At 42.1% G+C, this 27,626-nt stretch overlaps 2 protein-coding genes across 10 annotated transcripts in view; one reads left to right on the forward strand and one right to left on the reverse strand.

Annotated features, from left to right (window-relative positions):
• Nucleotides 1-18,109, forward strand: part of Cep41 (centrosomal protein 41) — a 49,544-nt gene extending 31,435 nt beyond the window's left edge. For 8 of the 9 annotated variants that reach the window (XM_010633520.3, XM_010633512.3, XM_010633514.3 and 5 more), the window contains 7 exons: nucleotides 455-524; nucleotides 6,257-6,401; nucleotides 8,291-8,442; nucleotides 8,820-8,887; nucleotides 10,030-10,144; nucleotides 10,596-10,811; nucleotides 11,730-15,807. In XM_010633520.3, the coding sequence (XP_010631822.1) occupies nucleotides 455-524; nucleotides 6,257-6,401; nucleotides 8,291-8,442; nucleotides 8,820-8,887; nucleotides 10,030-10,144; nucleotides 10,596-10,811; nucleotides 11,730-11,878 (915 nt within the window). In that variant the 3' untranslated portion in view covers nucleotides 11,879-15,807. Of the gene's footprint in view, nucleotides 1-454; nucleotides 525-6,256; nucleotides 6,402-8,290; nucleotides 8,443-8,819; nucleotides 8,888-10,029; nucleotides 10,145-10,595; nucleotides 10,812-11,729; nucleotides 15,808-17,428 lie in introns of those variants that run through there. The other variant, XM_010633515.3, reaches the window with a different exon arrangement.
• A 2,319-nt stretch (nucleotides 18,110-20,428) lies between these two features.
• Nucleotides 20,429-26,481, reverse strand: Cpa1 (carboxypeptidase A1). The gene is made up of 10 exons (XM_010633511.1): nucleotides 26,417-26,481; nucleotides 25,715-25,796; nucleotides 25,057-25,296; nucleotides 24,732-24,833; nucleotides 24,161-24,262; nucleotides 23,859-23,969; nucleotides 23,370-23,460; nucleotides 22,729-22,928; nucleotides 22,206-22,290; nucleotides 20,429-20,653 (listed from the first exon to the last, which is right to left on the reverse strand). Exons 1-10 carry the CDS (start codon nucleotides 26,479-26,481, stop codon nucleotides 20,466-20,468), a joined length of 1,266 nt encoding a protein of 421 aa, XP_010631813.1. The 3' UTR covers nucleotides 20,429-20,465.
• Nucleotides 26,482-27,626: the final 1,145 nt, after the last annotated feature.

Genomic DNA, 27,626 nt, shown 5'->3' on the forward strand with positions numbered 1-27,626 from the left:
TTGTTCCTTTTTTTTTTTCTTTTTTTTTTTTTTTTTTTTTGATGCCAAGGATCAAACTCTGGACCTTGCACTTGTAAGGCAGGCGGCAGTGGCACTGAGCTAAAGCCCTACCATTTTATGTTACTGTAGGCCAATACTGTATTTTCAAGAAATAACATGTTGTATTGGAACAGGATATACAAAATTAGTATTAAACTCTTATTTATGTCCTTTTCCTAAATTTTTGGGTCTTTTACGTTTATGATGGAATGCTTTAAATTAATCTTTTCTTCTGGAATGATCATCTACAGTATAATCACCACCCTGAAAGTAAAGGGACCTAGGATTCAGTCTCTAGGCAAGGACAGTGACAGTTAAAACATGAGATCTCTGATGTTTGATGTTTGGAAAATTGGAATTGCCTCATTAAAAACAAACCTGTGCACATATATACATTTCATTCTTTTTCTATCAGGTCATCCAAGTTGCCTCCCTATCTGATCAAACACTGGAAGTGACAGCTGAAGAGATTCAAAGGCTAGAAGGTAACAAGACTTGAATGTGTGGGAAAACAACCGATTGACCATTTGACTGAAGTAGTCATCCTGTGCATTTACTGGTGTGTTCCCAGAGACTCGGGACTTTGATATGTCTATTTGTAGTTAGGTTGTTACTCTCAGTGAAATGCTGTCTAGTTCTTTAATTGTTGATTCTTAGTTCTTAAAAAAAAAAAAAAAAAAAGCCATATGGTTTTTAAGAGCCATATGGCTTTTAAACATTTAAATTAAAAAAATTTTTAATTTTAAAATTTTAGATGTGTTATTAGTATATTAGTACATTACTATATAGTATATTAGTATATTACTATGTATTAGTATATTCATACTATTTGCTTTTTTAACAAATATTTTTTACAAATATACATACTGGTCACACAATCCAGTACTATGAAACTACAGAGATGAACAAAACAGCTGTGAAATCGATAGTCATGTGTGTGCACATGCACATGGGTACATGTGTTGAGGAAGAAGAATAACAGTGCCACTAAATTACCAGTGTGGCAGGATTTAATAAGGCAAGAACAGAAGGCAGCCACTAATTGTTTAGTATATGTTGCTAGGTATTTCATGTGTGCTTTCTTATTTAATCTTAACAACTCTGGAAGGAAGGTACACTTTACAGGTAACAAGCCCCAGCTACAAAGGTTAAATCACCTTTTCAGTATGACTTAGCATAGGTAATAGACTGGGACACTAGTCTGAGTATCTCTCACGGTTGCCAGTATCTTCTCACTGCCTCTTGAAGGGGATTCTAGAGAGTACTTTTGGAGAAATTCAGATGCTATGGGAACTCTAAGGAAGGAAAGTTGCTTTCCAGTAGGAAGACCAAGGCAGGCTTCCTCAAGGGATTTGAACTGAGCCTCAAAGGGGCCTAAAGGAAGAGACTGTTGTAAACCTAGGAACAACCCTGGGAAAGGCACTGAGATGAAAGGACGCTATGTATGTTCAGGGAATCGGCTAATCCAGTCTGGCTGTGATTTGAGGGAGGAGTAAGCACTGGATAGGAGATAAGCTAGGAAGATAAGTAGGCTCCAGATTTCCTTTCTGAAATACCAAGTGGAAAATAAAACCTCTGTAGTTGTACTCTCATAAAAAGAATACACAGACTTCAGGTCTTGATTTTATCCTGAAGTACCTCGCAATCAATGTGTGGCTGTTTACTGAAGGGGAATGTGTTTGTTAAGGTTGATGTAGGTCAGGAATTTGACTTCTGATTTCAAGACAAGTTTCTCAGGAAGTCTGAACACTGGTTTTATGTGGCTCAACTGTCATTTCCCTGAGCTGGTTTTTGTTAGGGAGAATAAAGAGAATCTGTAAATGACAGGAATTTATCTTTGACAGATGCCTCTCACACAGCAGAGAAATAAGGGTTCTTTGTAACAGAGATAATTGAGTCCCCTCATACAAGTACTTCCAATTTCAACCGGGTTGTATAAGCACCTAGATTTGGTCCTTTAATTCATTGTTGAAATTGCAGCAACAGAACACATGGGCACATGCAATTTTCTCTTCTGAGATAAATTTGCACGGCAAAATAGGCTCTTGTAAAGTAGGACACCATAATGTGTGAGTAATATTAGTGTTTTTTTCTAGTGCTCTACACAGATAATAACTCACTCAGGAGTGCCTGTAGAACAGATTGTATCTGTATACATACTGGCTATCACTGAAGATTTCAGAAATCTCCTTTTATAGTGTTTGTCGCTTTTCCATGACTAGAATGTAAATTAAGAAAACTGTATTAAAATATGTAAAGGAAAAAATTAAAATAAGTAATAATCATTGTTAACATTTTCATCCATTTCCCCCATCTATCTCCTCACTCCAATCAAATCCATATTCTTTGTGTATAGTTTTGTATTATGCTGCTTTTAATTAACATCTTTTCATGCATTCTATCCTGTGTCATTAAATAGACTTCAAAAGCATGATTGTAAAGGTTGTACTGTCATATAATGTGCATCTTTGATATATACCATAATTTAATTCTCTATTGTTGGGCATCGAAATTTTTCTGATTTTTCACTTTAATAAAATAATACTGTAATTTATATTCATAAATGCTTCTATGATTCTCATTATTCCCTAAAGATAAGTTCCTGCAGATGGTCAAAGGATGGAACCATTATAGATGCTCAGTACTATTTGCCGTGCTATCTCTAGCGTGTCTGTATCTAGTTGCATTTCCATTGGAAATGAAAGGGCAGAACTGCCTAGCTAATGCTGAATAATTATTATTTTAAAAAATATTTGCCACTTCAATGGATGGGAAAAAATGCTAATTGTTTTATTTTTATTTCTTTGATAATGACATTGGGCTACGCCTGTGCATACACACGGGTGCTTAGTGGTTGTACAAATTTATTTTTTTAAAAGACTTTTTCTATTTAAAAGGAGTTTACATGCCTTTTCCTTTTTTCTAATAGGATGCTCATTTTTTTCTTATTTATTTGTAAGAGCTCCAAATAATTTTTATCTGTTGGAAACCAGTACAACCTTGAAAATAAATTACAAAATTCTTCACTTACTCTTTCTTTCATTATTTGGGAAAATTTCCAAGCAACATTATTAAGTAAAAATAAAATAACAAAACAAACAAAAACCCAAAATACAGAGCAGTATGAAAAGAGTTCTAGAAATGTAACAGGGGAGGAAGTAAGATACATGCAAAAATTTGTGATAGTTTTATTTCTGGAAGGGGACATAAATGTGAAAGGGGGTTTCTTTGGGGGAGGAGACCTAAGAACCTGCAGGTCTGATAAATGCGAAGAAGACTTTGTTTCCATATTAATTTCGTCTTGTTTTCATTTTTACCTTGTTCACATGATCCTCTTCCAATTAAAACATTAATTTTTAAAAAGCTGTAGTATGTTAACCTTTGTTACAGATATTTTCCCCAATTATTATTGATCTTTTAAATTTCTGTTGATTTTTGACATATATGATTTTGTATTTTTACATGACACACTAGCCTTTACTGTTGGTTTTTAAAAATTATTATTATTATTATTATTGCTTTAGACTCATCCAAAATAAGGTAACATGATCACCTGTGTTTTCTCCTATGGGTGTATTTGTTTGTTTGGATTTTTTCACATTTGAAGCATGTGATGTATTTTAGTATATGAGGTAAAGTGACTTTCTAAATTAGGTTTTTCCAGATGAGAAATAGTCCCAGCACATTTATTCAGTAGCTCTCTCTCTCTCTCTCTCTCTCTCTACCCACTGATTTGTGATCTGGGTCTATTCATGTTTTATTTATATTCTAGGATTTTTTTTCCATATTCTGTATTATATTTCATTATTCTAATTGAAGTAATGCACTGTTTTGATCGTCTGCTTTTTCATTATGAGTTACTGTTTGATAAAGAATATTCTCCAAATTACTCTTTACTTATTTTTAAGTTAAGCTTCTAAAATCCTATTTGGACTAGTATTAAGCATAAAAATCAAATTTGAAAAGAATTAACATCATTTTATTTTCAGTTAGTCAAGAATAAGCGAGATGTGACACTTTTGTTCACTGAGGTCTTCTCTAAGGCCCCTGAGTAGAACTTTTATATGTCCAATAAAGGACTTACACATTTTTACAGGTCTTTTACAGTTGTATTAGGTTTATTTTTAGGAGGGTATATTTTAAGCTGCAGTTACTGTGTACCACCACACCCAACTGTAAATGAGATTTTTAACATATTATTCTCTAATTGGTATATAGGAAAAATGTTTTGTTTATTGTCCTTATAGCTTTTAGATGTATTATCTCATATGCAAAGTAAATTTTAATACCTTCCATAATAATTAGGCCTCTTCTATTTCTTTTTTGTTGTATTGATTAGAACAGCAAAATCCCAAAATTCTTGGTCTCAATCTTCCTCTACACTTAAAAATTATTGAGGAATCCAAAGAGCTTTGGTTTATGTGAATTATATCTATTAATATTTAGCACATTAAAATTTTAAAGTGACAACTTAAACATTTATTTATTTGTATTTACTATTTCACTCTAAAATAAGAAGACTAAATTCATAAGCATAAAGGTTGGTGTTACTGGGGGTTGAACCCAGAGCCTCATGCATGCATTCTTCAATTGAGTTATATCCCCAGCCCATTAAAGCATATTTTTAAATTGAAAATAGCTGTATTTACAAAACAAAATGTTATGCAGAGTGGCATTGCGTCACATATTTTGTGAATCTCTTTCATGTTTGATTTAATAGAAGACAGCTGATTTTGATATCTACTTCTGCATTCAGTCTGTTGCAATATGCTGTTTGGGTTGAAGTATATGAAGAAAATGTGGCTCACATGGACACAGAGTTGAAAAGAGGTGGAACACTTAATAGCCTTTTCAGATAATTGTGGAGTTTTTCTTAGATACTACACTAAAACTTCATTACTAGTCATTCTTTTTTTTTTTTCGGTACCTGGGATTGAACTCAGGTCCTTGCGCTTGCAAGGCAGGCCACCAAACTGCTGAGCTAAATCCCCGGCCTGACTAGTCATTTCTTAAAGCCTAGCTATGTGGAATCTAAAACTGTATCAAGGAACATTTCATAATCTGTTACATTAAAATCCATTGGAGCCGGTCGTGTGGTGCCTGCCTGTAATCCCAGCACTCGGGAGTCTGAGGCAGGAGGGTTGCTGTGAGTTCGAGGCCAGCCTGGGCTACATAATGAATCCCTGCTCAGCCTCAACTACATAGTGAGACCCTGTCTCAAAAAACCAAAAAGTAAATAATAAAATAAAATAAAATCCATTGGTCTGTCTTGCACTTCCAGTGAATCTTTTTTAGCCACGCATGATTTTTTTTTTTAAATCATGTATTGGTCATTTCACCCAGTTATGGAGATCTTATGTTGGCACATTTCTTTATGCACTATCAGTAAAATTATTTATTCATTTTGCCCTCTTTCTTACCGAAAACATCCATAAGTATGGAGAAGTAGCTCCTCATACTTCAGCTCCTGCTGGGAGATGCAATTTCCATGATTCTGATTCTTGCTCAAAATTTAATCATTGACAGCAAATAACCATCAGATGTTTTCCTTAAAATGACAGGCTCATTTAATTCTATTTTTGAAAAAAATCTCTGCCAAATGCACAAGTCTTAGCAATCAGTTTTTTTCTTCCAAGTAGAAAAGGTCTATATCACAAGGGCTAGCTCAGCTGCAGCTCAGTAATCACACCAATACTCGTCTTTATGATACAGTGTAAACCTCACAGTGTGTGGACCCCTCATTCCATCACATGGAACATTATGAAATAGTCATGTACTTTAAGGTAAGATTTAGTAAAATTATTAATTATTGTTGCTGTAACGGGGACATTTTAAATCTGACTGCCATATCTACTGTCTGTATATGGATGATGGTGAAAAACATGATTGTTAAGAAAGTTTAGTGCCATGCCTTGATTCTTGCTAAGATGCTAGGAGTTTTATCCCTTATTTCTTTTGTACTATCAGTACAGATATCAGCATAGTAAAAAAGACAACATCTTACAAAAATGGATTTCACCTTGCAGACCACCCCCGAGGGAGGGCTTTAGGGATTCCTGGAACCCATTGCATTTTGATAACTTGTGCATTCGAACATCTAAAACAATTTACTTCATAATGGGAATAAGATTTCCTTTGCTTGAATTCATTTAAATGAAACAACCTAATAACTGCAAATCCTGAGGTTCAATTTTTTTTCTTTGTTTTCAAATTTTAGACAATAATTCTGACCCTTCAGACCCAGATGCTGAACTTACTGCCAGGACCAATGGGAAAGGAAGCCCGGATGAGCAGTCACCCAGCCCTGTCCAATTCATCAACAGTGTGGGAGCTGGGGACTCCAGCCGCTCTACTCTGCAGAGGTACTGTCATCTGATTCAGATTGTCACTGCGTTCTACCTTCAAATTAATTGAGAGACCAATTTCAGTGATTTAATTACTGTAACAACAGAACTGGCAGTCGTGACATCCCACATTTTAATCCCAGCCTTTCTGCTTTCTCTTTTTATAAATGCACCTCCTGAATCATTTTCACGGCATTCTTACTGAATTAACATAAGAATATTTTAATAGGTGAATATTAATTTTCACTCTTCAGTTCCACTCTTTTGAGCCCTCATACACGTAGGTTTATTAGGACTCAGCTTTACAAGCACAGCTTTTTGGTTCAGAGTATGATTTTTGCTCCCCTTTTTTGTTTCCTGGAGCTCATAATTTCCTTATCCTGAATCAGAAACTTAGTTATGGTGCCACACAGAGTGCTGTGACACAGAATAGGTACAAAGGAAAGTTAAAACAGTGACTGGTGCTGTTCTTGTTATCCCATGGACTTTATTCTATGTAGCACTTTTTCACAAATATTAACTAATTATAAGACTAGTGATGATATTCAGAATATATCCATCCTTTCTACTTGGAAAACAGTTCTACCAGAGAAACTTGGTTCTACTAGAGAAAAATGGCAATTGTCAGTACCACTGTATTATTATTTTTATAGTTACTTTTTTGAAAGGACTCTAAAAATGCATTCAAGAAGAGATGGGTAATAGGACTTCCACTGAGGATACAGTTTCATATCAATAGATTTTCTTTTCCTTTGGTTCAATAAAATACGCACCCTGCAGCATAGATTTATAGTGTTCATTGGACTTCAGTGCAGAATATTATGTGCTGTGATGGGAGAGTATGGTACATATTAATCTGTGGTTTAGCATATGTCTTAATATTTTCTAAGAAAATAACCATCTTCTTATTCTATTTCAGGTATTTTACTACCTGCTGTTTTGTTTGTAGCACCTAGCCTTCTCAGTCCTCTGATTCATGTGTTTACCACATTTTCCTAATAATAGTAAGATGGCAACTAATATTAATAGTCTAAAGACTGTAGGAACAGAACTATTAGTGGTGAATTTCCTCATTTTAATCCTAGCTCTTCCTCTCTCTCATTATGTGAATGCCATTAAGTATAAAAGCCTCTTCAGCCTCAACATTAGAATGTGTAAAATGGAAGTGAGTACAGATAACTATCGAAGGTATTAAGGTTCATTGTCCATATTGAATAGGTCACTGTGTAAGTATAGTCATGCATCACTTAATGATGGGACATTCTGTGAAATGTGTGTCATTAAGTGATTTGGTTGTAGTAGGAACATCACAGAGTGCACTTACCCAAACTAAGATGGCTACAATATTACTAGACAGTATAATCATATGGGGCCACCATCCCATACAATGCTCTTTGTTGGCTAGAATGTCATTATGTAATGTATGACGTTAGAATTAATATAAAATATTATCATCGCTTTATATTGCATTATATATAGATAGATAGATAGCTATATATATGTACACACACATACATACCTTTAATTTTTCTTTGCTAATCCACCTTATTCTCTCCCCTTTGCTGTGTTGTCTTATTCTCCTCAAAATCCTATTGGATTGGTGATTTCCCCTCTTTCCCTCTCTGAATGCTGGCCTTGCTGCCAGAGATGGGGAGTACCCTTCACTTTCTATCCCTGGGCATGTAATGACCTGCATTGCCTGACATGCTTTGCCTGAAGCTAAGTGGACACGTGGGTCCCTTCTTGGGTGATGGAATAGGAACCCATCAGAAGCAGAAGCAGAAGCAGAACTGAGACATGGTACCCATCCAGCTTTCCTTCTGAAGTGCCTTTTCTGGAGAACCACATCTGACCTTTAAGCTACCAACCCCCATCGGCTTCCTATTGATGTGCTTTTTCACTTCCAGTGTCATCAGTGGTGTTGGGGAACTGGATCTAGACAAAGGGCTCATGAAGAAAGTAGAGCCCAACACCAAAGACAAACCTTATCCTGACTGCCCCTTCCTGTTGCTAGATGTGCGCGATAGAGACTCTTACCAGCAGGGCCACATTGTTGGAGGTAAGGGCGAAAAAGCTTTATAGTGCCTCAATCTGGTAACAGAGCCTGCATGTGGGGCAGGCAGGCTGAACCTCGGCCCAAGCTCAACTATGCGCACTCTTTCCATTATGGAAACCCCCCAAGGTGGCTGTACCTTATGTTTTGAGAGAGTCTGATGTGTCCTAAGATAACTTAAGGGCTTAGCATTTAATTTGTGCAGTAAAGTGAAGCTTTGTCCTTTGTTCATAGTGTCCTGTTTCTTTTCATTTACCAAGTGAATGTATAGCTCATTGATTTTGAAAATATATTTACCTCTTAGATTTCAAACCAGCTAAGAATTGGGATCAAGTTGCACTATGAAAGCTTCAGGCTTCTTAAACCTTTTCTTCTCTTTGCAGCTTACAGTTACCCAATTGCAACTCTGTCTAGAACAATGAACCCCTATTCCAATGATATTCTTGAATATGTATCCTTTGTTACATGTTAAGAAATTGGATGGCATGAGGATTGTAAGACTCAGACTTAGCATGAATCATGCTCCTGGTAGAAAACTGTGAAGGACCTTGGATACTACATGGGTTAGCATACTTGAGACTTTGTTGCTGAAAATACTGACTTTATTTTTTTAATTTTTAAAAAATTTTTATTGAGTTTATTGGTACAATCTAGGTATACAATACAATTACATTCATTATTGGGATCCTGTACCTTTACATGATAGGTCTTGATTCTCATTTTTTCCCCTTGTCCCTGCCCTCCCTTCACCCCCTCCTTCCTTCTCCATTTACTGAAAATACTGACTTTAAAGCAGATACTTCCAAACCATACTGCAATGGGACCAAAAAAAAAATTAGGTTCGGGATTATGATCTGTTGAGAGTCCTAAGACATTAGTCCACCACAAAGCTTACCCAAGTAGAACTTAAGTAAATTATTTTCTATTTTTTTCATTTAAAACTTTAATGTTTTCCATTCATAAAATCCTACATGTAGAAAATAATTTAAATCCTAGAAAAACATAAAAAAGAAAATTGAAATCTCCCATAATCACACAATTGAGCACAAACTCATATTATTGGTATATTTTATTCTAGACCATCATGTGTTTATAAGAAAGTTAAAGTCATACTGTATATGTGATTTAGTGTCTTGGTTTTCTCCACTTCACAGTATAGTACAAGCTCTTTGTGAACTCCATTTTTTATACTGTGTAATAATATCTTAATCTTCAGATTTATTGTATTTCATTAAATCATCCCTTTATTTTGGACATTTAGATGGCCCCATCTTTTTAGTATTGTAAGGATGTTTTCAGTGGATACATTGGACATGGAAGTTAGGATCTCTGTTTTGTCATTTGTAAAATGGAGATTGTAATATTTATTTTTCAGGATTATAAGCATGAAAGAACTAAAGAGTATAAAGTGTATAACGAGTGCTGCCCTGGACCAGGGTATTACTAGTTCGTAAATGGCAAGGATACCAGCTCGTGTGGTTCCATACAAAAAATCCATCAGAAGGATGAACTGTGACAGCTTTTTGTTCCTTAGGGGTTTCTTATAGTCCAGGAGCATTAGCCCAGTGCCTAGAACCTTAACTCATCTCTTAGAAAAATGCCCATGGCAAGATCATCATTCTGTATGATGATGATGAAAGGCTGGCCAGCCAGGCGGCCACCACCATGTGTGAGCGGGGTTTTGAAAACCTCTTCATGCTTTCTGGAGGTGAGTAAGATTTCTCTCTACATAGGACTTAAAAGACAGCCCTTTGGACACACAAGCCTTCAACCCATCCCATCATCTTTTCCTCTCAGTGCTTCGAATTTAGTGTTCTGGAAAGAGAAAGCCATGCTGGCTGAAAGGAACCAGTTATGGGAAATATCCATTAGCTCTATCAGTACATGTTCTTAATTCCTAAAATAACAGTGTTGCCTCAGAGCTCTGCAAGAAAGTTGAAGACTTAAGCAAAGGCTTTCTTGTGGGACTCTCAGAATCTCATGTAACAGCTCACATTTTCTGGTATGATTTTGTTAAGGTGAAACAGTTGAGAAAGATTTCACATCCTTGTGTTGGCTTCAACTTGGTGACCAAGAATTGGAAGAGAGGCTTTTCTCCAGCTTTTGACGTGGCCCTCAGTATGTTAATCCTGCTTTTTCTGATTATCTTCTCTATCTAGGTCTAAAAGTCTTAGCTCAGAAATTCCCAGAAGGACTGATTACTGGTTCCCTGCCAGCATCTTGCCAGCAGGCCCTTCCACCTGGTTCTGCCCGGAAACGATCCAGCCCCAAGCTTCCACCCGCACCAGCTGAGAACAAATGGAGATTTACCCCAGAAGACTTAAAAAAGATAGAATATTATCTGGAAGAAGACCAGGGTCCTACAGATAATCCTAGTAAGATAGTTTGGCCTCTGTTTTCTATGAGTCTTGAGATTTGCAGCTTTGAACATCACCTCATTATAAAGAAAAGCTTCATCTTTTATATTCAAAGTCTTAAAATATCTGAGACTATATGTAACATAGGTGCATGGTGCAGAGCTGATCCCTGGTTGTGGCAGGATTTAGGTATTGAGCTCAGACATAAAGAAGAGAGTGTATCACGCCGGGTGTGGTGGTGCACACCTGTAATCCCAGCACTTGGGAGGCTGAGGCAGGAGAATCACTGTGAGTTCATGACCAGCCGGGGCTACACAATGAGTCCCAGGTCAGTCTTACTATATAGTGAGATCCTGTCTCAAAAAAACCAAAAAAAAAAAAGAAGAGAGTGTATCAGTCAAAATGTGTCTCAGGCAGAATTGAGGAGCAAAGCAAAAGCATGTGACATTCATATTCCTTCTCAGGAAGTTTCCTTTTCCTTCTACCGCTTTGCTACTTGTAACATACCTCTCAAAGCATTCTTGATTTCTCTTACTACCTTATATTTGGTCCCTTCCTTTTTCATCTCTCTCTTTTTTTTTTGGTACTGGGGATTGAACTCGGGTCCTTGTGTTTGCGATGCAGGCGCTGGAACCACGGAGCTAAATCCCCAGCCCTCATCTCTCTTTTTAATTGTTATTCACCCTGTACCCTTCTCTACTAAGGAAGAAATGAAAGGAAGACAAGATTTGTTGAGGAAAATGGAGAAGAAATAAAGTGATCTGGGTTTCCCTCCATACTTATTCCCTTCCCCATTTCAAGTTGGTCTCAAGGATGAGGAGCAGACTATTATCAGTGGCCCAAAGTAGATGCTGCACAGGACTTCATTAATTTAAAAGTTTACTTGGCTAGTTGTTCCTGGAATCACTCTTGCACCTCTGTTCTTGCTCCCTTCAGGCCGGCTGAACCAAACTAATTCCTCGGGAAGAGACTCCAAGGTACCTGGTACCCGAAGCAGTCAGCACCTACCTACTAGGGGCCCTGCCAGCCACTCCAGTCCCCGCTCCCAGAGCAGTGGTCACCTGCAAGGCAAACCCTGGAAGTAGAAACTTTGCCTCATTTAGACAAATAAATGTTTCCCTTTCTTTTGGAACCCCTGAGTAGTCCCCAGGTTGGTCATTTTTGCAAGCTGTTGTAGAGGAAAGACTACAGCTGCAGGATAGGCCATCTTCCTTTTCTGTGTCCTGCTCCTCTCCCTTTTACCAGCCCAGCAAGGATTTTGACAGATGACCATGAAACCTAGAGGTGTGACAGGCTCTAGTGTCCTCCATATTGTTTACAGAACATGTAAGTTTTTTGAAACTGAATAGGAAAAACAAAATCTCCCCCCTTCCAATACCATGCAGCTTGTTTGTTCTGTATCCAGTGCTGTTTTGTAAATACTTTAGTCACATCTGCTGGTATATTCTTCCCAATCAGTTTTTTCATCCGCTGAATTTCATGAAAGATGCTCCAGGTGGGCATGGTGTGGGCAGCTATGCACAGGCATGCACATGCACCTTGGTCCCAGCAGCCCGAAGGCCTCACACCAGACACAGGCAGCTTTCTAAAGCATGCTCTGCCCAGCATCCTGCAGACTGTTTGGAGTTTGGAAGCAGTGCCTGTAAGTAAGGCTCGGTCTTACAATTTAGTGGAGAAGCTCTATACTTCCTGAATGCTCTCCTTCATTAAATGGTTTCCTGGGGCCAGAAAGGTATGTGTTCAGCTGTCTTCACCACAAGAGGAAGGCCTCACCCAGGAGCACCCAGGCTGTGTTGAGAACATCCAGAAGCCCCCACAGCCATGCCTCATTTGTAGTCAGTAAAGCAGTTACATTACTTCCATTGCCCAACTCAGGTCCATCTGCATTAAATGGGTAGAAGTTGTGGCCACTTGAAAACATTAACTTCACTCAGGCAACTAGGGAACACACAAGGTGAGGAGGACTCAAGAGTCCTCTGTCAGGGCTGACAGCCCCTTATACCCTTGCTTAAAAATACAGTATTAGTCTAATTGAGTAATTAGTGCAATTTCCTGCTTACTTTTCATTCTCATGACTGAGCTGTGATTAGGAGATTGTGATTATAGATTCTGGTTTTGGCTGGATTTTCAATCAGCATTAATTGAATTGCTAGATAACTGACATTCGTTCTATTTAATTGGGGGAACAAAAGACCTCAGGTAAGGATGAGGAACTCTGAAATCATGCGAAAAGGAAAAGAGCCTTGTTAATTTTTATGGTCTGTGATCATGGCTGTGATAAGGGACTAAGGAATAAATTGTGCTCTTTGTCATGGCAACCAGCTTCTGAAAAGCCAACTGAAAATTGCCTGTCCTTAGGTGGTTACTGCTGCTGGGTAAGATTCGCCTTAACAGTACTATTTCTCACCACCAAAAGCAAAAAAAAAAGGCACCACAGTATTTCTAGCAAGGGGGCTGTGTTTGTACAAGAAATAAACATAATAAACGTCTCATAGAGACATATGGAAAAATAACTCAGATTCAGCCCAGTTCTGCTGTACAGTGTGTTTATCCTTCTCTACTTGATTTCCAAAGTGCAACATTTTCCGATGCTTTAGAATCAAACAAACCGGGGACGTTGTTGAGATGTCAAGCCGTGCCCAATTTTCCACAAGATTCAAGAATCTTGTATAAAATTCAGCCAACATACACATAGCTTTAATGAGGAGCCTTTCATGTTTCCCATAAATTTATTGCCTGAGAACTTAGTTCAGCCTTTTGCTAAAGCCAGAATGCTCTGGCTTTATATTTTCTTTATGGATTAGATTTTAAAAATGCAAAAATTTCCACATTTCTCTGGACACATTTTTAGCCATCTTTGATGCATGTACATCTTCAAGAAAAAATGTTTCTCTGTATAACAGTGCTCTGGTTATGCCATTTTAAAGTTGCCTAGTCAGGAGATCAGACTTAACCTACTACAGTCTGTTTTGAAAGTAGAGTCCCCCTTGTTCCTGTTCTGCATTCCCATTATCACAGATTAGTGTTCGAAACTCCAGTGTATATATATAGAAAGTCAGTTTAGCCAAATCTACAAGAATTGCTGTGTATTTACTGGAGACATCTAGCAGGTTGAATATAGCTATGCATGTTTCTCCATAGTGCTTTGCCCATTTGGTAAGGATTTAAAAATTCCAAAAGTCCTATTCTAATTCCACATTTTGTGTGTTAAATGTCACTATCAGACATTTTTTACATGTTCAAGGTATTTCTTTTCATATTCTACTTTACTAGTTTCTTCACTAGATTATTTGACATGTATTATTTAAATGATCACTGATATTTTCTACAATTATGAATGTTGAAGATTAAAGAACATAGTTCCTAATTTGTCGTTTGCTATTAATGTGCTGAAACCTGCCAACTTTTCTCTTCCTCTCTGTCAAGATGATTTGAGAAAGCCCCAGGAGACTGGATGATAGGAAAGAATACCTCTTTTTGCTGCTTCTCCCAGAAAGGCATATATTCTTTGTGTAAATGAATCATTTGTTCCACACAGAACAAGAGACCTTGGCTCTTTAGTCAGAAGGCTTGGGTTTTGTTTTGGGTCAAACAAGGACCAATGGCTACCATAAGCAGATTGTATCTTGGATTTCTTGCCTTTCTTTGGGGATTCACCAGCTGCCTTTGGAAGGGATGTGTTTTATCAAAGTGTAACAATAGTCCACTATCCAACAGTAATTGCCAAAGCTTAATCATAGGTTAAGTGCCTCAAAAGGGTGCATATTTAAGAGATAAAGAAGTGAAGGAAGGAAAGAAGCAAAGAAACAAGATGGAAGGGAAGAAGGAACAAGCTACAGTACTCACTTGAAAACACAGAATATCCTGGGCTATAATGATGTCAGGTTCAGTTGTCAAAAACTATAGGATGATGACTCAAATGGTCTCAAATTAATTTTCACTTTTTACTTGGAGGAGAAAGCCAGAACCAGTATGATTGTATTGAACTTGATGTAAATCAAAATTAAAAGAGAACAAATAATGTTCATTAGTTGCCCAAGAATTCTTTTTTCCTATAGTACTATTTCTGTTATACAAAAATTCGTGACACTTTTAAGCTACTCACCAAGAAAACAGAACAAAACAAAAATTTCACTTTTCTAATTCCCTTGTGGAACATAAATGAAATCAAGAGTTCTGGGCTGGAATATATATGTAGGCGATTTTTGTTGTGTTGGTTTTGGTCTGTATCTTTTTTCAGTTGTTGTTGTTAGTCTGTCTTTTGTGTTACCTGACTTTTTTAGGGGCAGTAACTAATTTCTGTCCACCTGGATTTAAATCCATGACTACATTCTTGCTCTATTCTGAAGGTAGTCATTCAGAGCCTTTTGTTGATTCCAAAATGTTCTCATTTTTAATGTGGTTTTAATGTGTGTTTATTTTCAAAGCTCTTTTAAAGTTTTAAATCCCATAATACTTTCTGTTTCAAAAACCATCAGAAATGTGTAGACTATATAATTTATCACTTAATTATGTTGGGCATGTTGAGTACTTATATGCAGTTCAATTAATTTTAATGAACAAACATGTTTTTCATATAAAAGCAATAAATAAGACATTCTGTGCTTCCAAATTGTTCAGAATACATTTGGGTAGTGCTGCTTCCTTAGATTGTAGTAATTATTGAAATTATTACCATGGAGTTCTTAAATTGGTACCCGGGCCAGTTATAAAATTTTTGAAAAGATGATGGCAAAAAATCTGTCTTGAATTCTGACAGAACAGGGTTCAGCGATATACTGTGTGAATTCACAGAAATCATTTGTTGCGCTGTGATCCACCATTGTCTCTCTCCGGTGCTGCACTTTGTTTTGAATGCAGAAGAAAATTCTCTTCACCTGAATAACCTCCTGAGGCACCTGGTAAAATGCATGATACACAGAGGTCACTTATTAAATGCTGTTGACTGGTGGACTGCATAGCTTTTTTTGTTTTGCTTTGTTTGTTTTTTGAGACAGAGTCTTGCTATGTAATTTAGGCTGGACTTGAACTCATTATGGAACCCAGATTGGCCTGGAACTCATAGCAACCCTCCTGCCTCAGGCTCCCAAGTACGGGGATTACAGGCATGTGCTGCCACACCCGGCCTGCTTAGTTTAAAGGATGTCATTACGTCTCCCCTTTGAAACTGTTTAGACCATAAGCTTCCTGATGATGCACTTCACAACATTGTGACAGTGGCCTTAACGAAGTGTTCATGAATAAACCAACCAAACTGTCAAGACTGAAGTGCGGATATGATCCCATTGCTGTGGCCACTCAGTGCCGGCCTGCCATTCTGGAGACTCAGAAAGCTTGTTACCTGGGGTAGCCTTGTACATTCTGCTTTTTTGGTTAGACATTCACAGCCCCGAGGTTCTGGGGGGAAGTGGTTGGGATGGTCCTACCCCAGCTGGCTGCCCCCTGCCAGCCTGTCTTCAGTATCCCCTTGGTAGCCTTCAGGATTCATCAAGTGTCGGTGGTCCACAGACCCCATCTGAGAACGGCTTATTTTTCTCTTTTGTTTCATGTCTTGAAAGTTTCCAGATTATAATAGTAGCAAGCATTTAGGGAGAGCTTACTGTGTGGTAGGCAGTGCTCCTAGATTTTCCATTGTATATTTTGACTCATTTAATTCTCCAGCAGTCCTAGGAGTCAGGCATCTCCATTTTCAGTTGAGGAGACTGAAGTCTAGGTGGAAATGAAGCAGACACTGAGTAGAAGATAGGAAGCTCGGATCTGGTGTCTGCAGAGCATGTTCCTGTTAGCGCTCAATCCTTCCCCCTCTGGGTAGAGGTTTTCCCTGGGTGAGGCCTCTGTTTACCAATGAAAATGTAACCTCCTTGCTCTTTTGGCTTCAGTTACCCACTAGTCGCTGAGATTCCATTGAGAACTTTCCTGCCTACACAAAAGGAAATGAAAATCCAGGAACTGAAGCACCTGTTCCCGGGAATGTGTATTTCCACAGTCTATGTCTGGTGTCCTTTCTTGAAGACAGTTGTTCCAGAGTTTCCGAGGCTAGATTTGTTTGCCAATGGACAGACACTTCATGAGCTTCTACTTAAAGAATGAGAGTCACAGGTTTTTTTACTAGATCTAGGAGGGGAAAGGTAGGCTGTTTTCCTGATAGGTTGAACTCTTCAATATACCATTTTGCTATACAATTTGGTCTGATCTCTTTCGTTTGGGATGATGTTTCTGATTTACACTGAAACATAGATTGGGAGAATTGGCTGATGGCCGCAAGCCTGGGTTTTGTGGGAGAAACAGAGGCAAACCTCTTTGCCGCAGCCCTTACTCCACCAGGCTCTTTTGAAAATTGAGCTGACACCACTCTGTGCTTACGCAGAGACTTTTAATCATCCCTCCCCTTAATCTGGCAATAAACACTAGGCATTCTCCATCCCTGCCGTTAAACAGTGCTCAGAGTTTGAGTTGCCAAATTAATGCAGATCCCGAAAGCTTCAAAAAAGGATTCAGTGCCTTTTGAGGATTTTTCAGATTTGACGGGTGCTCTGTGTTTTTCTGATTTCTTCTTTGGCCTGTCCACTGTGAACCTTAAGATTGGCCATATCAGTCTCCTCTAAGTGGTGTCTGGGTCTTCTTTATGTTCACAGAGTGATGTTCCCTAAGCCTCCAAGCAAGAGCCCTCGTGCATAGTCACATCCCCAGGCTCACCTCCCCTCACAGAAGGATCGCCAGGATGATGACTGTCCGTGCACTGGAAGATGGGTGGCTGAGGTCACATCTGGATTGTATTCAATGGCATTTCAGCTTTAACTTCAGGCCAAAGCTACGAGCTAGACACGCATAACTAAGTGCTAATTTCAGAGACTACCCGAGGGTTCTTGTGAATGACCAGTGGCCCCTTGGCCACGTTGAACACCACCTGCGATGGTCTAGGAAAGATGTAAAATGTGCTCATTTACAAATTAAGATCCTTAGACAGATCTTTTGCTGATGGGAGGGGAGCCAGAGATAGGGGGAGGGGTGGGGCAAGGGAATAAAAAAAATACGTTAAGCACATGCACCTATCCCTAAGAGGAATGTAAACATTATGTATTGAAATGTGAGCCAATAAAAGTTGGGGGGAAAAAAGATCTTTGAGGGGCCCTGGGGAATAGGTGTTGGCACATTCGGTTCCCATTATTGCAGTGGGAAGTGCGTGTGCACAGAGAGTGAGCCGAGGGGGCTCTCAGGAACTCCCACTGCCAAGTACTTAGGAACACCCCACTGAGGAGTCCCTGTCCCAGTGGTAACACGGCTGTTTCCCACTATCTGGAGCATTTTTTTTTTTTTTTTTTTTTTTTGAAGATAAAACAGACTACAGTGTTCTGGGAAAGATGGTGAAATAAGATGCCAGAACAGAAGATACAAGTTTAGAGATTTTTTTAGAAAAGAAGCTGAACAAAGACAGTCATTTAGATGTTTGATGTTGATATAAAGCTCATGTTAGAAACTTTACAAGCACGTTCATCATCTGGTGTGTTTCAGCTAGTGCCACCCACCCACCTCCAAGAAAAAGCTGATGGAAAAGCTCATTGGAAAAAATTCTGAAACATAATCTACCTCCACTCCCCAAAGTAGCCATAGTTATTGGGGGATCTGTCCTTTCAGGTTTTGTGTGTGTGTGTGTGTGTGTGTGTGTGTGTGTGTGTGTGTGTGTTTAAAAATGGGATTCACTATTTTGTAGTAAACTTTAATTGATGTATAAGTCCAACTGTAGAATGTAGCCATTTTAAGTGTAATGTGAATGATTTTTAGTAAATTTATAGAATTGTGCAAGCATGGCCACAATCTAGTTGTGGCTAGCTTCTTTCTTTTTGTCTGCTATGAATATTTTTCTGTGTCAACAAACCTACATGGCTTCATGACATACCATTGTGTGCATGTGTCCCACTGGTACCCTTACTGATCATTTTTTAGGGTTTTTTTTTCTTTTTGTTTATTTGGCTTTTTACTATTTCAATGTCATGCATACATTTTTTAAAATTTTTCCAAATATTTTTATAAAATAAATTCTTCCAAGCGGATTTTTCTGGGCCAAAGAGGCAATAGATTTACAATTTTGATTTATATTGCCAAATCTGCCTTCCAGATTGCCTCCATACTTTTCTCCCAGCAACAGTCAGTAGATGACTGTCCTTATTCATAGCCTTGATAACCTTGAGTCATTAGTTTATTATTCTTTGCTAATCTGATGAGAAAGAAATAATATTTGTGTTCCTTTAATATACAAGAAATCACAGGATTAATATCTTTCATACATTTATTGGCTGTTTGGCAGGTGAGACTGCCAATTTTTCTTTTTAAATGTTAATCTTTTTCTTTAAATCTTTTGACTTAAACCCCTCAAGGTTCTAATACTTGTTTTCATATAAATTGCAATTACTTTCTCAAATTATCTTTTAGCTACATGTATAAATTTTTAAAATTTTGCCCATGTATTGGGTAAAATATATATCTGCTATAAGTATTGGAAAAATTTGTATCTGCCACAAAATTAAGGCTCTTCCTACAGTTGGACATTTTTAGATAAGTATTAACTTCTGTGTCTCCATTTAATACCAAAGTATTTTTATTGTTGTTATTACTAAATATCATGCTCTTGGCCAAGCAGTGGGGATTAAGTGGTGAACAGTGCAATCCTGTGGAAATATAAAATTTTCATTAGCCTTTGTTAAGCAAATGGTGAACAATTTCCTACTTTGCCAAACTAAGCAGTTAAAATGGACTTCACTTAACTATAATCTCTTGTTGCCTGGATGGAGAGGAAATGTTTTCTTAAAGATAACATGAAGAGAATGTTATCAACTCCTTAGGCCATCTTTCTGTTAAGTCCTTTTTATCTTATCTCATAAATTTTGGTATGCGGAAGTTTGTGTGTACTCTGTATAATTGCCTCATAAATATGAGAAAAGGAAAAAACAGAAACAAAGTCTTCATTGTTTTTATTTTTTAAAATGTTTAGTAGTCATGGTGGCCACGTCTCTCATCTCAGCACTGGTGAGGCAGGAGGATGATAAGTTTAAGGTCAGCCTAAACGACACGTATGACATGTACTCTTTATCTTCAGTAAATGGTTTCATTTCACCCAATTATTTTCTGCCAGTGTAATTCAGGAGTGGGGGCCATATTTTGCTTAATAGTAATTTGTTTTATTTGGCAGCAACATCTATTTTGGAGAGAGGTGGTCACTAGGATTATTATATTTCATACTCTCAGGTTATTACTTTTAAAGATGACCAGATAGAACTAGCTGCTAAACTACTGCACAGGCTGAATTCCTTTCTGCCACTGGGTGCTAGACATTTGATTCTCGGCTGCGGCTGCTGCCCGCTACTAAGATCTGAACTGAGCGTCCCACTGGCCAGCTAGCTCAAGGTGGTTTAGCTAAAATAGATGCCACTTGGATAAAATTTCAAAGGAAAAATTTCCGGGGAAGTTTAGGAGTGATCTCCAGCCACCCACACCTTTCCAGTGAGGCCTGCAGGAACTAAAACACTCCTGCCTGCCCAAGCATGAAAAGCTTGGAAACGCCATAGGTGTTCCATACGCAAGCCCCAAGAGTCTGCTATTTGTACACTCAAGCTTTATTGGGTTGCCTGGGTGGGGAGCTAGAGAGGAGGAAGAGGAAGGTGCCAAAGGACTGGTTCAGTAGGGGTGATTCAGGGTGTGCTCCATGATGGTCAGAAGTGCCAGCCATGTCTCCTTAGCTGTGGGGATGATCTGTGAGGCTGGCAGCAGGAAGCCATAGCGCCCAGTATCCCGGAGCTCAAAGGTATAGGAGTACTTGATGCCCTGGCTGTAGGTCCAGTCCACGGTGCTTCCACTAGCTTGATCTGGGGCAGGAGCGACAACAGAAGAGAGCAAGGGTCAACCACTTTGGAAGTATCTGCAGGGGCCAAGTTAAAGGCCCAAAGCCTGGAGGCTTGTACAATACTAAGTGGATTCTGTGTCTACCAAGCAGCCTGTTTTCCAAGAAACTCCCATGAATCTAAGTGCAAGAGATCCAAAGAGGAGACCAGAAATGGTTGTTCTATTCACTGTAGGATGCAATTAGGAAAGGGTTGGGAAAGCCTGTCCAAGTCACCTCAGTGACACCTCTGCATTACCAGAGTTCCCTGTTTGGGTGATAAGATTTGATCCCCCGAGGCTCTGGTCTGCAGGGGAAAGTGCAAAACTTCCACAACAAAGCAAAAGCCCTATGTTTTTCTTCCACAAGGAAACTTTCCCAGGCTTGCAGGGAACAAGATGTAACAAAGCCAAAGCCGTTTTCAAGGGGAACTGGGGACAGGGAGGTGGGCCCCACATTAGAATTTAATTGAATGCAACAAAAAATATTTGAATCAGGGTTGAAACAGCTCCTAAAGAAGGCCTATGATCCAAAATATGGTGATCTTTGGATAAGATTATGATCTTCTCACCCCCCTAAACCCTGGCACATCTGCCAGGAAGTACATGAGGTAGGGATGCAAGGGTACCCTCTGGTCACTGTACCCACTCCTCCTTCTAGTATTCCAATGCAGCCACAGTCATTTTCTGGCTATTCCCAAAACATACCAGGCCAGATCCACAAGGCTGCCTTTGTTTTAGAAAGTTCCTTGGCTCGGAGGGCTCTTCTCTAGCTAGATAGCCTCTTGGCTTCCCCTTTACACTGGCCCAAATTCCCTTCTATCGTTGAGGCTCCTTTCAACCTCCTGCCCTTACTCCAATATTTAACCTGAACCCTGGTAACCCCAAGGTCCCCTCGCTCTGCTCTAGTGTGAGCTTTTCCCTAGCATTTATCCCTAACATATTCTACCGTTTTCTTAAGCTCAATGTCACTGTCTCTCCCTCCTTCCCTTTCCTAATCTTTGCTTATTTCATTTAGAGCTGTATCTCAGGCACGCAAAGCAGGGCCTGGTGCAGATCGAATGCTCAATAAACACTTGCTGATGAATTCCAATTTGATGTAGTAATGCTGTTCCCAGGGGTATCGAATGTACAGTATAAGTAAGTGGGAGAAGTTGAGTATGGTCTATTCCCCAATTAAAGGATGTGGAGAAGTACTTGTTTGTTTGTTTGATGATCTACAAGTCCCAGCAGGATTTTCCACACTACCTGTGCTTGAGGCTGAACTTGACCCCAAGATAAGAGAATTACAATGCTCAGAGGACCCATGGGCTCGTCAGAAAGTGTCAAAAGGCAGAGTTCATGTCAAGAAAAAGCCATTGCCCACCCCTCTGAATGGTCAGGCCAGCAGGTGCCACGCACTGAGGGCATTTCTGTACACCCATGCCGCCAGCTCTGGCATCCTTGGTGACTTCCTTCCATGAGGAATTCTTCCTGTGGCAGGAAGAGCCAGCTGGTGTTGGTCCTGGAACTACCCAGAGAGGCCGTGCAGCTACTTACAGATGGTTTTGATGATGCTGCCATACTCAAACTTGGTCCCGTACAGAGAGGCAAGGGCTGACACCGCAGATTTGGCCAGCTGATCCTAGGGCAACACCACACGAGAGTAGCCTGAGCCGACAGGGTGGTCCAGCAGTAGGTACCTGCACAGGTGTCCCCACCCCTTCGGCAGGGAGCCCACATGGCTGCAGGTCAGCCCTGGGCTCAGACAGTGCCATGGTGTTCTATCCCTGGCGCACGACTGGCTGACACTTCCCTGCCCTTCGGTCATACCACAGCTCCAAGTACAGTGACACAAGTTCCGGATCTAGCCCCATGTTCTGTCATGTGACAGAAGTGACTTTGTGCCTCAGTTTTCCAAAAAGAAAGTGTGGTTAATTCATCCTGCCAGTCAGAGGGCAAAAGGGAAAGGGGCACGCCAGGCACACACAGGCTCTCAGCCCTCAGGCAGCTCTGGTGGGTAAATCCCCCAGCAGCCCAAAGCTGCCCTTGGGATGAAGGGCAAGCAGGGGCCAGCACCCACCAGCTCTTTCTCGTCAGGGGCAGCTTCATTTTTGTAGCCATAGGGGTAGAGAAGGAGCTGAGAGTAGCTGTGGATGGAGATGAAGGCCTTGATGTTTCCATGGTTCTGCACGAAGTCTACAATGGACTTGACCTCTGATTCGGAGTTGGCAAACTTGCCATGGTATGTCTCTGAGCAGGGGTTGCTGCTGGATCCACCCTCTGTGGGAGAGGGGAGGGCACAGCTGACATTTTCTGACCCCAGGGTATGGCTTTCATGGTTCCCATTACTATGCATGGAGTTGAGGGGCGGTAGAGCAGCGGGAGCCCCATCCCTGGATCCGGGAAAGGCCACATAACCTCTCATAACCCTGTCCCTCCCCAGCTAGGTTTATAAGATGAGTCTTTACAGTGCCGTGGCCAAGGATGGAAGGAGCCGAGGCAAAGTCAGAAAAGCTTAGGCTTTTAGACCTTTAGTTCCATCTGGCTGAGGAACTTGGCCTTTACAGCCGGGGCCCAGATTCCCACAAGGGGCCTCCAGCTCTGAAAGCCTCAGAGGCAAAGCTGTTTCCCTTTCCTCTCCCCTCACTGCTGGGGCAAAAGTGGTTAAAAAGCCATTCTGGGTTGTCCCATCCCTACCCCCAGAGTCACGCTGGGCCTTACTCCCAAAGCCAGCATCCCAGTTCCGGTTGGGGTCCACGCCAACACAGGAAGAGCCTGCTATGCGGGATCGAGTCTTGCGCCACATGCGGTTCTACAGAAGGAAAGGATCGGCTAAGTCACAGCATGAATACAGCGTCGTCAGATGCGGTCTTTACCGTGAAAACAGAAGTAGGACTAGGAAGAAAGGTCTGCAGTGGTGGGTCTCAAATAGGCCCAAGAACCTCCCTTTGAGACATTTTGCAGTGGTTGAAGACATTTTTGGTTGTCTCCACTGCAGAGCGGGTACTACTGGCATCTTAGAGGACGTCAAGATTCTGTTACCCTGCAGGCACAGGAAGCCCCCACAACAAAGAGTCAACCACATAAAATGTTTCTCGTGCCCAGGTTGACAATCCCAGGCCAGGAAGACAGCATTGTTTGCCCCTCCTGTGACCCTGTTCTCTCAGAGATACATCCTGCTCTCCCCAAGGACAGAAGGGACATCTAGACCTTGCTGTGGGTGAAGGCAAAACCATCAGGATTGGTGACAATCTCCAGGAAGATGTCCATGTTGTCAAGAATGGCAGAGAAAGCTGGGTCCTGGCCATAGTCTTCAGTAATCTGAAAGAGGATGAGAGGAGAGAGGGCAGAGCAGGCCAGCCAGATGTCTATCGTGCTAGAGCAAGGGATACCTTCCCTGGCTTCCTGCTGTGGTCACTGCCTCTAGAAGGGAAAGGGAAGCCTGAGCTTCTGTGGGCCTTATACCCCAGTGTCCCACCAAATGAGAGTTCTCCTCAGCTTCCCAGCCTTACCTTCTTGGCAAACCAGACCGCACTGGCCTGGGTGACCCATTCCCGGGAATGGATGCCTGTGTCGATCCAGATGGCTGGACGATTGTTCCCTCCAGTGCTGAACTAGAGGAAAGGCAGGGAAATGGGCAAGGGGGTAACTTCACAGCGGGGGCCTCATCTTATCTTCTGAAAGGGAACCTACCAGAGGCCAGCTACTCTCTGAGAATCTCAGGTTGAGGCTGTGTTTGTTGGGCCATCCCTCAGGTGGGCATGGGGCCAGGGGCTAGACCGGGATCCCACAGAGCTTAGCCTCCTGCCCTCATCTCCAAGGTGGGGTAAATATGACTCAGTTTGACTTCCAAGTTCCTGCCTTGCTCAGTTATCTGTAGAAGGTCACCAACAAAATGTGGGCTACCCGTGATACCTTTTGTGTTGTGATACCTGGTTAGAAGAACTTGGGTCCCCCCAGAGTTTAAACCAGTGTGGAAGTTTGGACCTTCAAAACTATCCACACAGGAAGTCTGCATAGCTGTGATCTTTGAGACTGGGATTCCGTATGTGGGTGCCTGTGTACACACAGAGTGTCCGTTACCTTCAGCACATAAATGGGACGGCCTTCATAAGTGTTGCCAATCTGGATCTTGCTAATGAACTTTGGGTTTTCAGCCACCAGCAAGTCTATGAAGCCATAGATCTGAGATGGGAAAGAAGGGAAGAATGACCTTAATGGCTTCCGGGCACCCAGATGCCTCTTGCAGCAGCTCTGGGCTGTGACAGAGCCATGATCTAGACCACACTGGCCACCAGGAAACAGAGCAGGGGCACCCACCCCTAGGTGGGCCTGGCACTGGCCTGCATTCAGCCAGGCATGATGAAGAGTGTGGGGCTTGTAGGAAATAGCCCGAGGTGGCCCTCACCTCCTCCAGAGTGTGGTAGGTGGCATAGTTAAAGGTGTCGGTGGAGCGCGCCTGGGACCGAGCCTTGGAGGTTAACATCTGCTCCTTTTCCTCATCCAGCAGCAACTGCACGTCCTTGATCATGATCTCGTACTTGATTCCAACAGACTCCAGGAAGACCTTGACAGCCTGGACACTGGCGAAGGGCACTCGAACATCAATGGGGGAGCCAGGGCGGGCAGGGCCTCTCCAGAAGTCCAGCTGTGGAGGACAGGAGCCGGTACTATGATAGTGGGCTGGAGACCGCAGCTGGGACAGCAGGCTGGGACAAAGCCACCTTGGTCGGGGATGGGGCGTGGGTGTTGGGGAAGGAGAAAAGGGGAAACCGTGGGAACTGGACAAAGAGCAGTGTGGACAGGGAAATGGCCAGGAAGCAGAACAAAGAGACTTTAAGACCATAAAACAGAGGAAATGGAAAGCAGGCCCAGCACTTTGTCAGAGGCTTAAGGGCAGCAGGATCTGGATCTGCAGGGTTGAAGTCATTTCCTAACGGGAATCCATCCTGGGGCTCCTTGCTGGGAGGCTGGGACCCAAGCCAGGAACCAGGTGACTACAAGGAGTCTGGGAAGGGGCTGGCTGGCCCAGAAGTGTCACCAGAAGCCTCCTCCCCTCCTCTGACCTGCAGATGCTCCAAGTCCTCCAGCTCCTTCACCTTCTGCACCTGGGTTTCATCAACTGCAGAGATTCGGAGCACCTGGTGCCTGGCAGAGCGGGAGTGCACTGAGCACTGGAATGCTCTGCCCTAATGCCAGTGCTCCCGGGTCAGGGGCAAGCTGTGGCCTGCAACCCCAGGTTAGGCCTGGGTCCTCCGGGCTGAGCAGGTGAAAGCACTAGAGGTCTCAGCAGTGGGAGGCTAGGCTTTCCCCAGCATGGAAGCTTCTACGCTTTGTTGCTGTCCTTATTACAGTGTAGACTACAGTATTTCTCTCTCCCAAGCCATCCAGGTCTTCTCCCCTACACACTTTTTTTTGTTTGTTTTTTGAGGCAGGGTCTTGCCATGTAGTTCAGATTGCCCTGGAACTCACTATGTAGCCCTGGCTGGTCTCAAACTCACAGCGATCCTCCTGCCTTAGCCTCCCGAGTGCTGGGATTACAGGTGTGCACCACCACACCCGGCTCCTCCCTCCCTTCTTGAAAATTCCTTTTTAGACCTCAGCTTTCTCCAGGGCTGAGGAGACTTCCTGAGCCCCAACCCCTCCCAGCCTGGGGCCCAACATGGTGCCAGCCCACATATCTGTCTGTGTCCTCCAGCCACACTTCAGGGGTGAGTACTGCTCATCCCCCCCAGGAACTCCCCCTCCACCTCTCCACAGCCCCCTACCCCACAAAGTCCTTATTGCCAAAGGCAGCCCCCAGCAGCACAGTCAAAACCAGCAGCCCCAGCATGCTGTAGCCGATTGGGAAGGCCAGACTGAGGCTGAGGCTGTGACTGAGGCCTCAGGCCTTTTAAACCCAGCATGGAGGTCTCCTGGCTGGGCCTGAATGTATTCTCCCTTGCACCTGGATCCGGTCCCATGGGGAGGGTGAGGTGGCAGTTGTAAGCTCTGTCACTTTCTCACCATCCCTGATAACGTGGCAGGGAACAGGGCAGCTGGAGAGAGAGATAAGCCAGGCCTCCCCCCTGGCCATGGTAGACAGCTGGGCTGAAGCCTGACAGCTGGGTCTCGCCCTGCTGCCCACAGCCCTAGGTACCTGCAGCTGGGCTGTGGTCATGCTTACTGCCTGGACAATAGAAAAGGGGCCGGAACTCCAAGAGACCATACCAGCTGGTGCCTTGTTCGAGGTGTCCTCCTCTCCCACCTTCTGAGCACCAGCCCTCTTATTTGTGGGGTAGAGCAAACTGGTGCCTGTTGAGCCTAACCAGCTTCTGTGGCCGTTCAGCTCCTTCCTACCCTGGCTTTGTCGAGTCTACCTTCTACAGGGTACATCCTCCTCTAGGGTCCAGGCCATCAAAATGGAGGGACTCCTACATGCCACAGGTGCCTTGTGGGAATCAGGCCATAGAAGCAGCAGCTGGGGCAGGAGCCGGGCTCTCACCAGCCCCGTCCTCTACCCCCACCACTGTAGGTCCCTGGGATCTAGGGTGCCCTTGGTGGGAAGTGCAACTAGGTGTCATCTGAATGGAAAGGATGGTAGGAGCCAAGACCAGACCCATTTGGGGACTGCACAGTGCACAGCAGAAACAGGATCTCACTGAGGGCGAGTCCCTCATTACAGAGACATGTATCCCAAATCTACCCTAATCCACAGGGCTCCTGGCACCACCTGGCTACTCTGCTCTGTGTCCGGTGACAACCCACATGGCCTTTTCTGGTTTCCATCTGTCTCCTCACAGCACCCACTACCTGGCCTGCCTTCGTATGCCAAATACAGTCTCCATAATATATCCCCACAACTCTTTGAGCCCAGCTCTAGGAAGCCTTCAAACCCAGGGTCCACATTTGGCAGGGGTGATGTCTTCCCTTTGCACCCTGGCTGCCTGTGCTCCATCCTGGGCAGGGCTCACTGTCCCCAGTGCTTTTGCTGCTGCC

This window comes from Fukomys damarensis, unplaced genomic scaffold (genome assembly GCF_012274545.1).
Source record: "Fukomys damarensis isolate Sample0158 unplaced genomic scaffold, DMR_v1.0_HiC HiC_scaffold_4, whole genome shotgun sequence".
Lineage (NCBI taxonomy): Eukaryota > Metazoa > Chordata > Mammalia > Rodentia > Bathyergidae > Fukomys > Fukomys damarensis.